The 15049-nt window shown below is 39.9% G+C and overlaps 1 protein-coding gene across 2 annotated transcripts in view; it reads left to right on the forward strand.

The window, feature by feature from the left end:
• Window positions 1-2900: 2900 nt before the first annotated feature.
• The window catches only part of DMXL2 (Dmx like 2), a 157920-nt gene continuing 145771 nt past the window's right edge, over window positions 2901-15049 (forward strand). For both annotated transcript variants that reach the window (XM_047075109.1, XM_047075110.1), the window contains exon 1: window positions 2901-3234. In XM_047075109.1, the coding sequence (XP_046931065.1) occupies window positions 3148-3234 (87 nt within the window). In that variant the 5' untranslated portion in view covers window positions 2901-3147. The remainder of the gene's footprint in view (window positions 3235-15049) is intronic.

Genomic DNA, 15049 nt, shown 5'->3' on the forward strand with positions numbered 1-15049 from the left:
CCACGAAACTACTGTAAAATATTTTAAACACTTTCATAAACACAAATAAATATGTGTACAATGAAAGGTACTTATCTACCCCATAAATTTTTCTTGCAAGACTGGGTGCTCTTATTCAAATCTTGACTTTCAGCAAATAAAGTAGAGTTGATCCTTAAACAATGGGTTTGAAATGTGCAGGTCCACTTATACACAGAATTTTTTTGATACAGTTCAGTACAGTAGATGTATTTCTCCTTACGATTTTCTTAAAAACACCTTTTTTTCTCTAGCTTACTTTATTGTAATGCATATAACATACAAAATATGTGTTAATAAACTTTTTTTGTTATCTGTAAGGCTTCCTGTCAATAGTAGTCTATTAGTAAAGTTTGGGGAGAGTCAAAAGTAATATGTGGATTTTTTACTGCACTGGGGGTTGACTCCCCTAACCCCGGCATTGCTCAAGGATCAGCTGTGCTATGATTCAGGTGCTGGGAAACAGAGAAAATAAGATATTGATCCTGACATAAAATATCTAAGACTCTAGTTGAAGAAACGGACACAAAACAATAAGTGATATATATGTGTGCTTCAAGAGGAGGAAGCCTAAAGTATTGGGGGGGGGATAAGGAAGGCTTTACTGAATAGGTGACTTTTTAAAAACTTTTAAAAATGTTTTATTTATTTTTGAGAGACAGGGTATGAGCGGGGGAGGGGCAGAGAAAGAGAGGGAGACACAGAATCTGAAGCAGGCTCCAGGCTCTGAGTGTTCAGCCCAGAACCCAACGACTCGGGGCTTGAACTGGTGAACCACAAGATCATGACCTGAGCTAAAGTCGGGTGCTTAACAGACTCAGTGAGCCACCCAGGTGCTCCTAATAGGTGACTTTTAAACTAAACTGGGTTTATAGGGTCAATAAGAGGAGGAAGGGCATTCCAGACAAAGCAAAGAGCATGAACCAAGACAAGCATAAAAGAACATAGTATGCTCTGAAAACAGCAAATAGCTCAGTGGGGCTGGAGAATAGTGGATGTGAAGGAATATCCTGAGATAAAACAGGAAGATTCCACAGAAGCCAGAATGAATGGGTTTGTCAGCCAAACTAAGGAGGTTAGACTTTAACCAGCAAGGGGTGGAGATTTTAAGTGGAGGAATTTTTTCCTTTAAAAAGGTTTCTCTGGCTGCATTGTGTTGGATAGCAAAGAAATGGAAGGCAGTCAAACTAGTTAGGAAGCCATTATGGCAACTGAATGAGAAAAGATGAGGTCAGAAATGAAAGTAAATAGTAGTGGGGAATGCTCAGGGTCATGAATTAGGAACCTCGGCATGGGACCCTTAGATATGGGCTGGAGCAGAAGGAGCCCAAAGTGGCTCTGTGGTTTCTAGTCTGGGTGACTGGAGGAAGTTATGCCACTAAATGAAAAATAAAAGGGAAATGCCCTAGGTTGCTGGGAACTATCTTTGACTCCTCCTTCTCTTTTCCAGGAAACACACTGCCAATCTCTGCCAGGCCTTTGCTTCTTATCTTCACACCCCTCTCCTCTCCCCCACCCCACTTCTAATTATTTTTCACAGTGCTACAAAGTCATCTTCCTAAAGCAGCTCTGATTGTAGAAATTTCTGCGCAGAAACATTTGATGGAGTCCCCACTGCATTCAGAATGAAATCTAAACTTCTTAACGGAGCATTCAAGACATCCTTGTTCAGGCAGGCCACAAGCTACCTCTTGGATACCCTTATCTTGCTAAGTATCATTTCCTTTTCCCGCTCTATATATCATCTGCCCCAAACATTAATCTTTGTTCTCTAATACATCCTGTCATTTTATACCTCTAGATCACGCTATTTTCTCTATTTGAATGCAGTTTCTTGTCCATTCCAACCTGCCAAAATTCTACCCAGAGTTTACGTCACTGTCTCTGTAACACTTTACTCATTCATCCCCTTAGTCAGAAGTGTTCTTCCTTTTCAGTGGTGCATAGACTATTGTGTCTCAATCCCAACACTTTGGGCATTCTGCCTTTTTAGATAGTTGTGTCTTGGAATCCCTTCTATTCCCTTGCCCATACCTTTACACAGTATAGGTTCAAAAATTGGTGATGAATTTACCTGGAGCAGGGATCTGATTCCTGTATCAACCACCCAAAGTTTGGCATACAGTGGAAAAATCAGGTGATTCTGTGAATCCATGACATCACGCACGAAAAAGAGTCTAGAGGAGTCACCTGTCTCTAGGGGGCCTTTTCGCTATCTAGAACATCCGTGACAAACGGTGGGAGCAAAATAATTTGCTGTCAGGAGAGTACGGCTTCTCCAATAAGTTGCAAGATGCCTTTATTGTTTATGTAAAATTAAATACCTTACGTACTTAAGTGTAAAAAAGCCCTACAGGATCTAAGATTTTCCGAGGTGGAATTTCCCGGTGACAGGCGTCCTCCTGAGGTCAATTGCCCAGACCATCACACAGTGTACCAGGGAGTGGATTAAACACAGAGGCGTGTCCCCAGAGAATTGCTGCGTGGCCCTGAGCGGCCTCTGCTCCGCCCCGCCCCCATTGGCCGCAGCCGGGAGGCTCCGAGGGAACTCCCGCAGGTCTGCGCGCGCAATCCCGGGACAAGGGTCCACGCGGTGCGCGCAATTGCCCTGGAAACCACTGCGCGCGCACGCGCAAATGCGCGGCGGGGAGCGGGACTGAGCTAAAAGCCTAGCAGCGGGAGGAGGGGTTTGCCCTCCTACTCTACTGTCGCTCCCTTGGGGGTGGGCGCGCGCACCGCCCTTCTCTTTCGGGCGGAGCGTCCTTTCCGGCACGCTCCCGGCTCACGCGCTACCTCGGCACCACCCCCCCCCCCACTCCCGCCCCCGCCCCCGCCCCCGCCCCCGCCGTACACGCACCCTTGCGCTCCTCCCGCATTTGTGCGCCGGTGCAGCAGGCAGTGGGAGCATCCGGGCATTTCCGCAGCCGAGCGGCGATCCGGGCGGCGGCACCGGTCGAGGAGCTCCCATGGCAGGGACGAAAAAGGGGGAAGGCAAGAGGGGGGCGAGGCGTTAAGCCGGAGCCGCCGCCTGGTGGGTCCCCAGGGAGGCGGAGGGGGAAGCGCTCTCGCAGCCGGGCGCGTGGCTCGTTGCTCCTCTCGCGCAGTCCCTTGTCAGCCCGGGCTTCGGAGATGCATCTGCATCAGGTCCTCACCGGGGCTGTCAACCCTGGAGACAACTGCTACTCTGTGGGCAGCGTCGGGGATGTCCCCTTCACGGTGAGCGGCGTCCGGGTACTCGAGAGGGAGAGACCGGGGGTTGAGAGCCCCTGTCCCGGCCCACGCCTCCCAGGGGAGGCTGTGAGGTGCTGGTGGGCCCCAGTTGCGCCCCCTTTGCAGCCCAATTTCGGGGGGCGGGCGTGGGACTGTGAATCCCTGGGCTGGTGTAGGAAATTACCCGTCAGGGGAAAGGATTAGGAATCCACCGCGCCGTCTGCCCTCAGCAAACGGGCCCCCAGGGGTGACTGGACTAGAAGGTTCCTCTCCTAGGGCGGCCCTGGGTCTGCGGTGGAGGAAGATGGTTGCAGTAGCTGAAACCCCAGAGTGTCCTTTTCGCACCTGCTCTCGGCGTGGAGGCGAAGACTTGGGCTTGTCTCGGAGCATGAAGGCGATGCTGCACCTGGCTCCCCTTGCCCGCCTGTGGCTTAAAACCTGATACGACCCGATCTTCTGTATCTCCTGATATGCAGAATCTTAATTCGAACAAGGAAATAGGGCATTTCATTCTTTGCCCCCGAAAAAAATCTAAATGGAAGGGTTAGAGTGACAGTGGCTTGGAGAGCTTTTTATCACGAGATCAGTTTGGTAACCTTCCTAGGTAATATTTAATCCGTTTGCAAGGTAGGCTGGTTTATTTGTTTTTAAACTAAGGCAATGCGAAAATTTTATAACCGTTTTTTTGTTTGTGCGGGTAAAGTGTGTGTAAACAATAATGTATTCGAACATCTTTAATATCTCGATGGAAAAGACATGTTTTCTCAATGAGCTTGGACCATCAGTCCTTTTGGAGAATGGATGTTGTTATTACAGCTAATTCCAACTAAGCCCTAGAACCTCTTTTTACCCATAGACGGACTCCCAGGGATCAAAACGAGTTCCTTTTCTTTATTAAATTTATTCAAGATCCTTCTTTGAAGACACTGTAGTCATAAGATCTTGATCAAATACACATCGTTATTGATAGCTTGTGCTTGATAAAATTGGAAATAGCTTAATGGTATGTTTTTTACACAAGGAAAACACTTTGATGTCTGCTTTCCAATAGCATGTGTTTAAAGCTGCAGAAATAAGAAAAGCTCCAGCAAAACTGCAGAATCATTATGTAGCACAGTGCATTCTGGAACAGAATTTATCTATCGTTACGATACATTAAAAATAACCCCATAAGATTGCCTTTTGGCCATTTTAATTTTTAAATGTAATCAACTTCGCTTTGTTTCAGTTTAGAATGAACCTTTATGGATATAATTTGGCTGACTTATTTTGTTACACATGACCTATCAGTGGTGTCATCTGTGTTTTGTATCTAAAAATCTGTGTAGAATTGAGCTGGACTTCAAGTGTATAGAGACAGTTTGGGGCATCGAGAGAGGAAATTCCCCTCTCCCCAGTTCTGTACGTGGGGAGAAAGTTCCCTAGCCTTAGAAGAGTAGACTTCCTTCATCAAGAAATCTGGAGCCTTGGATTATAGGGTATTTCCACACTATCATGGTGGTGGTAGTTTTCTGTTTCCATCTAAAGTGGAGCAGTGTCTCATTGTGGGAACAGTGCAAAGAGCTAAAGAGGTTCAGATGCAGTCTGGAAAAGCCAGTGCAAGAACTGTTAGCATTGCACAGGTGTGGTTATGATGTAGGCCACCCATGACCAGGACCTTGAGATCATTTTCAAGTCTTTTACCACCTCCCTAATTCAACCTGTCACCAAGGGTGGCTGACTCCTTACAGTGTCTATCAGATTTATCCCTTTTCATCTTCTTAGTTACCATCTTATTGTAGTACTTAAATTGTATTACTTAAACACTTGTAAACTAGTTTTCCTGACACTCCTCTCTGATAAGTTCATCCTCCACACAGCTGCTGGGATAATTTTCTTCAAATACCATTTCACCATATCATTTTTGGCTCAAGAATATTAAGAGTTCCTGTTAGATGTGTTATGAGATTTCAACTTGTCAGATATTCTTTTGTCATCTTTGACTTTATTTTTGATTATATGTACTCCTCACCTTGGCCCCTCTGCTGTAGACCTACTAATCTTTCTTACTCTGTCCTACGTTTTTATGTTGCAATATAAGAACCCTTTTTATTTTCCTAAATATAACTAAAAATTTACTTCGTTTTGGATGCCTGCTTAGGAGTCTGATTATTTTGGCACTTTGGCATTTACAGATACATGCTGCGCACCATATCATTTTAATATCTTAGTTTTGAATGAACTGATCCGGTTATAATTTCATCATGAAGTAGAAATGACCTTTTGGACTCTAAGAAGAACAGATTTGCTTAAAAAAAATTGAGAACAAGCTGTTTTCGCGTATTCTAGAATCAACTAACAATCAACTGAATGCCTACATTAGTATAGTAAAAATAAATAATAAAAAAACAAAAGTAAAGCTCTTTTACATAGAGTGTGCCATTTGCTTTGTATAGCAGTCAGATGAAAAACTTTAGTTCTGGGTCAGATGACTAAAAAGGGGACTGGCCAGGACTGGAATGGAGGTCCTGTGACTTCTCATCTGGAAGGATTTTTTCTGTAGTATGTTTCTTTCCTATCAGAGTACTTGCTTTGAAGGGTATGTGTATGTTTGAAAGGCACAAACGTGGCCAATGTGGAAAGAAAGACTGTCTTGCAAGTAGACAGTGGGTTTTAGCTAATGATATCTTTCATGATAACCTGAGGATCTTTTCAAAATAGAGTAGATCATTTATTTCAGAGTTTATAAACTGCAAGTTTGTAAGAAAGAATTGTTCTAAAAGAATTTTGAAGTGTTCGTAACATTGTAGTTGAAAAACAGTGTGTTATATATATTGCACTGTGCGTGGTGGGTAGTGGGTGGTGTGATCAACTGGATTGTGAATGACTGCTCATGTCACCATGGCCCAATCTGTGCTATGTTGTCATGGTGGTGCAGTTTGTAGTGGACAGTCCCAGTGATGTGTGTATCTGTAGTGCTAACATGTGCTAGGATGGTTTTTCACTTGTGTTTGGGCAGTTAGTGGTTTTTAAAAGCAATTATGATTTCATAAGTGTGGTTGTATATATATTATCTTTTGATCATTCAAGATCTAAGTTCTGGAAATACTGTTAATCCTGTAGTAAATCAGGTACCGGCTAGTCCAAGGAGATGATTTTGCCATGTATGAGCTTTGTTGTCTGTATTTGGTCAGTGAGACATTCCCAGCTACCTTCTTATAAGTGAATGTTTTAGAGCTTAATGTAACAGATAGTGTTAATTTTCCTTAATTATGTTTTTATTGCTTTCCTGAAAAATAGTCTTTAGGTTTTTAAAATTTTTTCTGTAAGCATTAAGATATCAATTAAAATAATGATGGTGCATGATTATTAATACAGTTTAACTTTTTTTCACATTTTGGCCTTAAGGGGTACAGACTGTATTTTCAGTTATATAGGACAGTTGATGTTACTCCAGTCTGATATGAATTCAACACACTAATCAAAGTTTAAAAAAATTAGTCATTTTCACTCCCTACCAGGGTCATATACTGGTAGAGATTAAAAATGATATACATAATTATAATGTAAGGCAGATGAAAGAGATCACATATAGTTGGGAAGATAAAAGATTTCATGTTAAGATTGACAGTTGTAAAGACAGAAAGGTATTAGGCCTTTTTGAATGGCAAGAACAACAAAAGCCAAGGAATGGTGTGATATAACAGGTAAATTATTGGGTGACTATTCCTTCACAAAACAATTAAAAAAGCCCCCACAAGACTACCTTAGTAAATAAGAAAACACCCTCAGAATGTTGAAAAATATAATTAGCAAATGTTACCTATAGATTTTTAGCTTTTGTTTTGTTTTTTTTTTCTTCAAGTACCACCAGAAAGTTAGTAATGAATGCAAAAACATTCATTTAAACGTTAGAAGTTACTGTTATATGACCTTTTCCCCCCTGGCATTTAGATATATTTTAATTCTACTGTGGTATAATAACATTCCAGTCCTAGAATTATGTCAACACCAAATTTGGAAAATGATCAGCCTGTTTATATCCATTTAGCAAATATTTGTTGAGCACATAGGTCTATGAGGCTCTCTGGAGATTAACAGCAACAGCAATATCAAGAGAACAAAAACACATAGTACTGATTTCGGGGAGTTTATTGAAGAAGTATGGGAACGTGCTATCTACTTAGAGTTAAGACATGTACTTAACCACAGCTGGCTGGCTGTGTGGTGTTGTGAGGCACTTACATTCTTGTGGGAATTCAAGAATAAGAGATCACATTTGGCCGGGAGAGTGGGGAAGTTGGACAGAAGAATGCTTCTTTAGCTGGTGGGTTATCAGTGTCTATAACAACTTTTACAGCTATTGACAGCCTGTGCTGATAGTAAAGGGAAAGACAGCAGTCAAGAATTTAGAGTGGAGTTGTTTTCCAAGACAGCTGGTTTATTCCTGGAGAGTAGCTTCTTGTTTATGTACATTGATACCTTTCAGAGTTTTTTGTGGGCATGTGTTTGGTGTGAACCTGTAGGTAGATAGGAGGTTATATAAGTTCTTACTTATGTCCCTGTGTAGATTGTTAGTTAGCCTTCCTGCTTATAGCAGCTACTGAGAAACCATGGTACAAGTCCCAAATAATGCCCCCTTAGAAATGAGTGGTCAGAGACCAACAACTTAAGTGACCTTGGATAAAGTATTGAAACTTTTTCTAGGGTTTTCATCTGTAAAATGAGGTTCTTAAATTAGGTTCTTTTTAAGTATTCAGACCTTGAATGAGCATTGTATGGATTTCTTTAGAAATTTGTAAGAGGCGAAAGGGAAAATGGACCAGAACTATAATGCGGTTGTGGTGAAGTTATAGTCTCTTGTATATTGCCTCTCCACTTATAAGACAGTTGGTCTGACTTTACAGTTAGGGACGTCCTTTCTGGCTCAAGGAATAAGCTACGCAGAGTGTTTATGAAATCGTGTGTCTTCTTTGGGCTCACAGTGGAGAAGATGGCTCTTGTTTATGATTGTACCCTCAGTGGATGGTAGATAATAGTTGCCCCGGACTGTCACAGTGCAAAATGAAGTGGGAGATGGGGCCAATGTGATTGTATTCAGGTTTTTGACCCTGTAGATATACTTACTTCTCTACTTTATGTTCTTAGGATTTGAGGTATTTATAAGATGACTTTTGAAATTACAATCAGTACCTTACCTTGGGTCTTGGGAAGTTTTTAGAACGAATCAAAGTCTCAGTATTTAATTATCAAAAAGAGCACAGGGTGTTGGGTTACAACCGCAGTGGCACAGTGGAAAAACAAGTCATGCCTGACCAACTTAATTTCCTTGTATGACAGAAAGCAAAGCAGTATTTAAAAGGGGATAATGATAGAAAATATCTGTAATTCACATTTAATAAGGCTTTTCAAGCTTGTGGGTTATTTTTTAAAGAAAGTTTGGAAGTCAAATATTTTAATAGAAATGTTAGTGTTTTCAGTCTTTTTGACTTTGTAGAATCCTTTTGTATTATATTTTTGCTCTGAAACCCTAATTCATTATGTAACAGGATATAGAACCTGTTATTGAGGAAGCAGGTGCAACTTACACAGGTGGTATGACTGTATTTTCTTTCTCTTAGATATAGCTCATTGTTACCCTGGGACTTGATGCATATATGTGAACCCAGTTGCCTGTGCTTTTTCTTCTCAAAACTTCTCATTTCATGATTGCTAATGGCTTGTTTAATGCTCTCCTCTCCTCCCATTCTAAGTGCCTGCAAAATAAGATGTTTATCTCCTATCCCTCTGATAGAGAAGTCAGTAGGTATAAAAGGGCCAGTGCATAGAGGGAGACTCCTTTAAACACTAAGTACATGATAAGTTGGTGGAATGATTTGAAAACTATAAATAATACCTTCTTAGATTATCAGTGAAGACATTCCTTTAGGGCCACTTTCTCTAGAAAGTCAGGCTTCTCAGGATTTAATTTAATTTGTACTAAGTCATGATGTCTTCATCCTGTGGCTTTAAGAAAAACCGGGAAAGGGCACCTGGGTGGCTCAGTTGGTTAAGCGTCCAGCTTCGTCTCAGGTCATGATCTCATGGTTCGAGCCCTGTGTTGGGCTCTGTGCTGACAACTCAGAGCCTGGAGTCTGCTTTAGATTTTGTGTCTCCCCCTCTCTGCTCCTCCCCTGCTTGCACTCTGTCTCTCTCTCAAAAATAAATAAACCTTAAAAAATTAAAAACCCAGGAAACTTGAGACCATATGGGCATTTTGCAAGGTGGCATGGATGGACCCAAAAAATATATAGAAGTTTTGGCTTAGACTCAGTTCAAAGATACACGTAGCTTATATGGTAGTTGTAGTTCAGGAACAAAATAGTAACATTTTCCTAGGAGTAATGACCTTGGTTTTATGATATGCTAGCTGTGTGTATATTTTGGAGGATCTAATCAGAAGGAGATATTCAAATTATACTGTACTCTACCCATAGCATCTTCTGTCATGCCTTTAATGTACATAAATTGTCAGTATTTCCAGCAAAGGCCATTTCTTCCATTTATACTTGTGATTTTAAACTGGGAGCAGTTTTGCCCCCTAGGGGGCATTGGCAATATCTGGAGACATTTTTGATTGTTGTGACAGGGTTGTGGGGGGAGGACAGACATTTCCTGGGGAGAGGCCAGAGAGCCTGATAAATGTCATACAGTGCAAAGGACAGCCCCCCACAGTGTCAATATTATAGAAGTTTTGAGAAATCCTCATTAATAACCTAGTTCTTATCCCCTTTAATCTACTCAAGGGCATTGTGTCAGTTTCTCCTTTTCTCTCCCGTAAAATTGCTTTTTCTTCTTTATTGAAATACTTTCTTCAATAGCTCTCTTGGTTTTCCTCTACTTCCCTTACCTGCTCCTTCTCAGCCTGATTCCAAACTTCTGTATCCAGCTGTTTCTTTGATATATCCCTCTTGAATGTGGTTGGTATATATTAAAAAATAAATTTTCTTTTTGAAATGGTAGTATTAATGTTGATCTTGTATTTTAAATTTATTTTATTTTTTAAGTTTATTTATTTATTTTTAGTGAGAGAGGGGCAGAGAGGAGAGGAGAGAGAATCCCAAGCCTGCTCTGCACTGACAGGACAGAGCCTGAAGTGGGGCTTGAACTCAGGAACTGTGAGATCATGACTTAAGCCGAGATCAAGAGTGGGATGCTTAACCAACTGAGCCATCCAGGTGCCCCTATTTTTTATTTTACAGAGAGAGAGAATGAGAGAGAGGGGGGACAGGGGAGAGAACATGGGTCGGGGAGAGGGGCAGAGGGAGAGAGAAAGAATGTTAAGCAGGGTCCACACTTAGCATGGAGCCTGATGCAGGGCTTGATACCACGACCCTAGGATCATGACCTGAGCTGAAATCAAGAGTTGGTCGCTCATGTGACTGAGCCACCCAGGCGCCCCAGTGTCGATCTCCTATGTTAAATTGGCACATAAAATGAAATGTTTTTAGTTTAGACCTAGTACAGGAATTTTAGATCTGAGAATTAAAGGATTTAATCAAAGACACAGCTAGACCTGTGGCATAATTAACACTGAAATCCAAGTTTATTCATATGGCCTTGTAGGTAATATGAAAAATGCAGGAGAAAGATAAAATCATTTGTATTAGTATAACCAGAGATAACCCCTCTTAACATTTTGGTAAATTGGACATAGGCCTCATGGAGGAAGCTTATATTATTGATTTGAGAATGTTTATCTGTACTTTTTTCTTGAATAAGTTTTAGATAGTTATTTTTCTAAGAATTTATTCTTCTGTGTAGATTTTCAAATTTCTTCCTATAAAATTGTTCACAGCAACTTATTATCTTTTTAAGGTCTGCAGCATCTGTTGTATTGCTTCTTTATTCTCCTTACTGCCATTTATTGTGACTTCTCTTTTTCTTCAGAAGTTTATCAGCTTTATTAATGTTTTATAATAACTTGCTTCTGAGTTTACTGTTTTTTTTTTATTTTATTTTATTTATTTTGAGAGGGAGAGCATGCATGAGCAGGGAAGAGACAGAGAGAGGGGGAGAGAGAGAATTCCAAGCAGGTTCCTTGCTGTGAGCACAGAGCCGGATGTGGGGCTGGATCACACAAACCAAGAGATCATGACCTGAGCTTAAATCAAGAGGTGGACATTTAACCAATTGAGCCATCCAGCAAGTCGGATGCTTAACCAGCTGAGCCACTAGGCGCCTCCTAAGTTTACTAGTTTTATTACATGTTTATTTTCTATTTCATTAATTCTTATTTTTAATTATTTCCTTCTATTCGGATTAATTTTGCTCTTTTCTCCCTAACTTGTTGAGATAAATGCTTAGCTCATTTCAGTCTTTCTTTCTAATAAATACATTTAAGAATGTAAGTTTTGGGCCACCTGGGTGGCTCAGTTGGTTAAGCATCTGACTTCGCCGCTCAGGTCATGATCTCGCTGTCAGTGAGTTTGGGCCCCTCGTTGGGCTCTGTGCAGAGAGCTTAGAGCCTGGAGCCTGTTTCAGATTCTGTGTCTCCCTCTCTCTCTGCCCCTCCCCCACTCGTGCTCTGTCTCCCTCTGTCTTTGAAAAATGAATGAACCTTAAAAAAAAAAAACATAAGTTTTAGGGGTGCCTGGGTGGCTTGGTTGGTTAAGCATTCAATTTTGGCCCAGGTTGAGTTTGAGCCCTGCGTTGGGCTCTGTGCTGACAGCTTAGAGCCTGGAGCCTGCTTCAGATTCTGTGTCTCCTTCTCACTCTCTGCCCTGCTTGTTTTTTTTTTTTTCTCACTCTCTGCCCTGCTTGTTTTTTTTTTTTCTCTCTCTCTCTCTCCTCTCTTTCTCTCTCCCTCTCTCAGAAATAATAAATGAATAAACTTAAAAAAAAAGTTCAGCGGTGCCTGGGTGGCTCATTCAGTTAAGTGTCTGGCTCTTGGTTTTGGCTCAGGTCATGATCTCATGGTTCGTGAGTTCGAGTCCTGAGTTGGGCTCTGTGCTGGCAGTGCGGGATTTTCTCTTACTCTCTCTCTGCCCCTTCCCCAGTTGTGCATGCTCTCTCTCTCTCTCAAAATAAATAAACATTTTTTTAAGTTTAAAAAATGTAAGTTTTATATTCTTAAGACCTACTGTATCTTCATACCACAAAGCTGTGTTTTAATTGGTAACTCAAATAACTTGGAAGTATGTTTCTAAATTTCCAGGTACATATATGGAACTTTTCTAGTTGTGATTCTGCTTACTAATTTCTAGCACAGCTGTATTGTTTAAACAGCATATGACATATACTTACAATCTTTTTAAGTTTGTCGAAATTTAAATTGGTCAATTTTTATGAATGTTCCATGTATGCTTAGATGTGTGCTCTGCAGTTGTTAGGTAGAGTGTTCTACACGTGTCCTTTAGGTCATTTGTTAATCATATTATTGAAATCTCCTGAAACTTTACTGGTCTGCTTATTCATTTTCTTACTGAGAGATGTATTAAAATCTATGAGTTATAGATTTAAATCCCTGTTTTCTTGTAGATTTGTCAAATTTTGCTTTATTTATTTGTGCTTACAAATTTAAAGTAATTATATCTTCCTGGTGAGTTGACCTGTTTATCATTATGAAATAAACCCTCCCCCCCCTTTTTTTTTATTTGTGGTAACTTTCTGTAGTCTACTTTATCTGATATTAAAATAGCTGTCTTGAGTTTCTTTTGGTTAGCATTTTCCAAGCTTATCTTTTTCCATCCTTTTACTTTGAATTTTTCTGTGTAGTTGCATTTCAGAATTGTGTCTTCTAAATATCCTATGCTTGGATTTAAAAATTTTTTGTGTTAACTAGAACTTAAAATTTTTCTAATGCTTATTTATTTTTGAAAGAGAGAAAGAGCACGCTCAGGGGAGGGACGGAGAGAGAGAGGGAGACACAGAATCTGAAGCAGGCTCCAGCTTCTGAGCTGTTAGCACAGAGCCTGACACGGGACTCGAGCCCATGAACCATGAGATCATGACCTGAGCCAAAGTCAGACGTTTAACCGACTGAGCCACCCAGGCACCCCCGAACTTTTAATTCACTTATATTTAACGTTATTACTGACATATTCATGTTTAACTTTCCCATCTCATATTTGTCCCCTTTGCTCTTAGCACCCCTTTTTCTCCTTCCTTCCCTCTTTTGAAATGATTTTGTTTTCATTCCCTTTTTTCCCTGTAGTAGTCCTAAAGTTGTATACTCTGCTTCTATCCTAGAAATTACAACATGTATTCTTAAATTGCCATTAACTTGCCAAAGTCTGCTCAGGCATGACAGTCCTTCAGGCAATACAGGGACCCTTTATAACGTTTTTACTCTTTTCCTGCTTATGATCTCTCCTTCAGTGATAAGTCTTCATGTTTATAAATCCTGTAAGATCTTATTATTATTTGACATAGTAGGTGCTTATTTACATTTACCTATGTATTTATTATCACTTTATTCTTTATTCCCTCCTGTGTCTTTCACATTCCATTTGGGATCATTTTCTTTCTTCCTGGAGAGGCTTCTATAGAATTTCCTTTGGTGTGGATCTGTTGGTGTTGTAATGTCATCTTTTGTTTGCATGAACATGTCTTCATTTTGTTTCATTCTTGGGAAGGTATTTTTGCTAAGTAGAGAATGACAGTATTTTCTTTTCTGCACCGTAAAGATGTCAGTCCTTTGTCTTCTGGCCTCTGATGTTTCTGATGAGAAGTCGGGTATCAGCCTACTGCTTCTTTAAAAGTTGTATTTTTCCTCTAGCTTCTTTTAGATTTTTTTGTCTTTCTGAAGTTTTACTATGTTGTGTCATAGTAAAATCTTGTGAATTTGTCAATCCTGTTTGCGACTTTTGAGATTTTTGAATCGTGAATTGATGTTTTTTTTATCAAATCTGGAAAAATTTCAGGTAATATCTGTTTAAAAATTGCCTCTTCCCCATTGACCTTATGAGAGTAATATATCAAACATATATTGGACCTAATCACTTTATTTCTATATCTAATATCCTTTCTCTTCTGTTTTCTTTTTTATCCTTCTTTGTGGCATTCTGGATGGTTTCTTCTAATCCATTTGCTAATCCTATTTCAGTCATGTCTAATTTGCTTTATTGCAGTTACTGCACTGACTAGTACTAGGTTTTATTTGTTTTTGTAATGTCCTATAAGATGGAGCAAATTTCCTTCTATTCCATTTTTGCTGGAAATTTTTATCATGAAGGGATCTTGAATATTGTCATATGTTTTTCCTTCACTGATTAATATGATCATGTGATTTTTCTTCTTTAGACTGTTCATATGGTGGATTACATTGATTTTTGTGAGTTGAATTAGCTTTGTATTACTTGTATATTATCCTTTTTCTTTATGGCTAGATTCAGTTTGCTAGTATTTTATTGAGTCGTTTTGCATCTCTGTTCATTAAAGATATTGATCTATAGTTCCCCCCCCCCACCCCTTTGTATTGTTTTTGTTTGGTTTGGTATTGTACTGCTGATTTCATAAGATGAGTTTGGAGGTATTCATTTTCTATTTTCTGTCAGGGGTCATGTAGAGTTGTTGTCATTTATTCTTTAAATCTACTAAAATTTCTTTAACAGTTAAAGGACTATTCAGGTAATATATTTCATCTTGGGTGAGTTTTTGTAGTTTCTTGTTTTAGAGGAATTAGCATTTTTGATCCATTTCTTTGTCATATTTATGTGTATAGAATTGTTTATAGTGTTTTAGTATTACCTCTTTAATGTGTGCAAGATTAGTGCTGGTATTCCTTCCTTTATTTCTCATATTCATAATTTGTTTCTTCTCGCTTTTTCTTTGTCTTCCTGGAAGTTTATGCATTTTATTG

This window comes from Lynx rufus, unplaced genomic scaffold, assembly GCF_022079265.1.
Source record: "Lynx rufus isolate CCGP_SWC_20201006 ecotype Redwood Valley unplaced genomic scaffold, mLynRuf1.p SCAF_13, whole genome shotgun sequence".
NCBI lineage: Eukaryota > Metazoa > Chordata > Mammalia > Carnivora > Felidae > Lynx > Lynx rufus.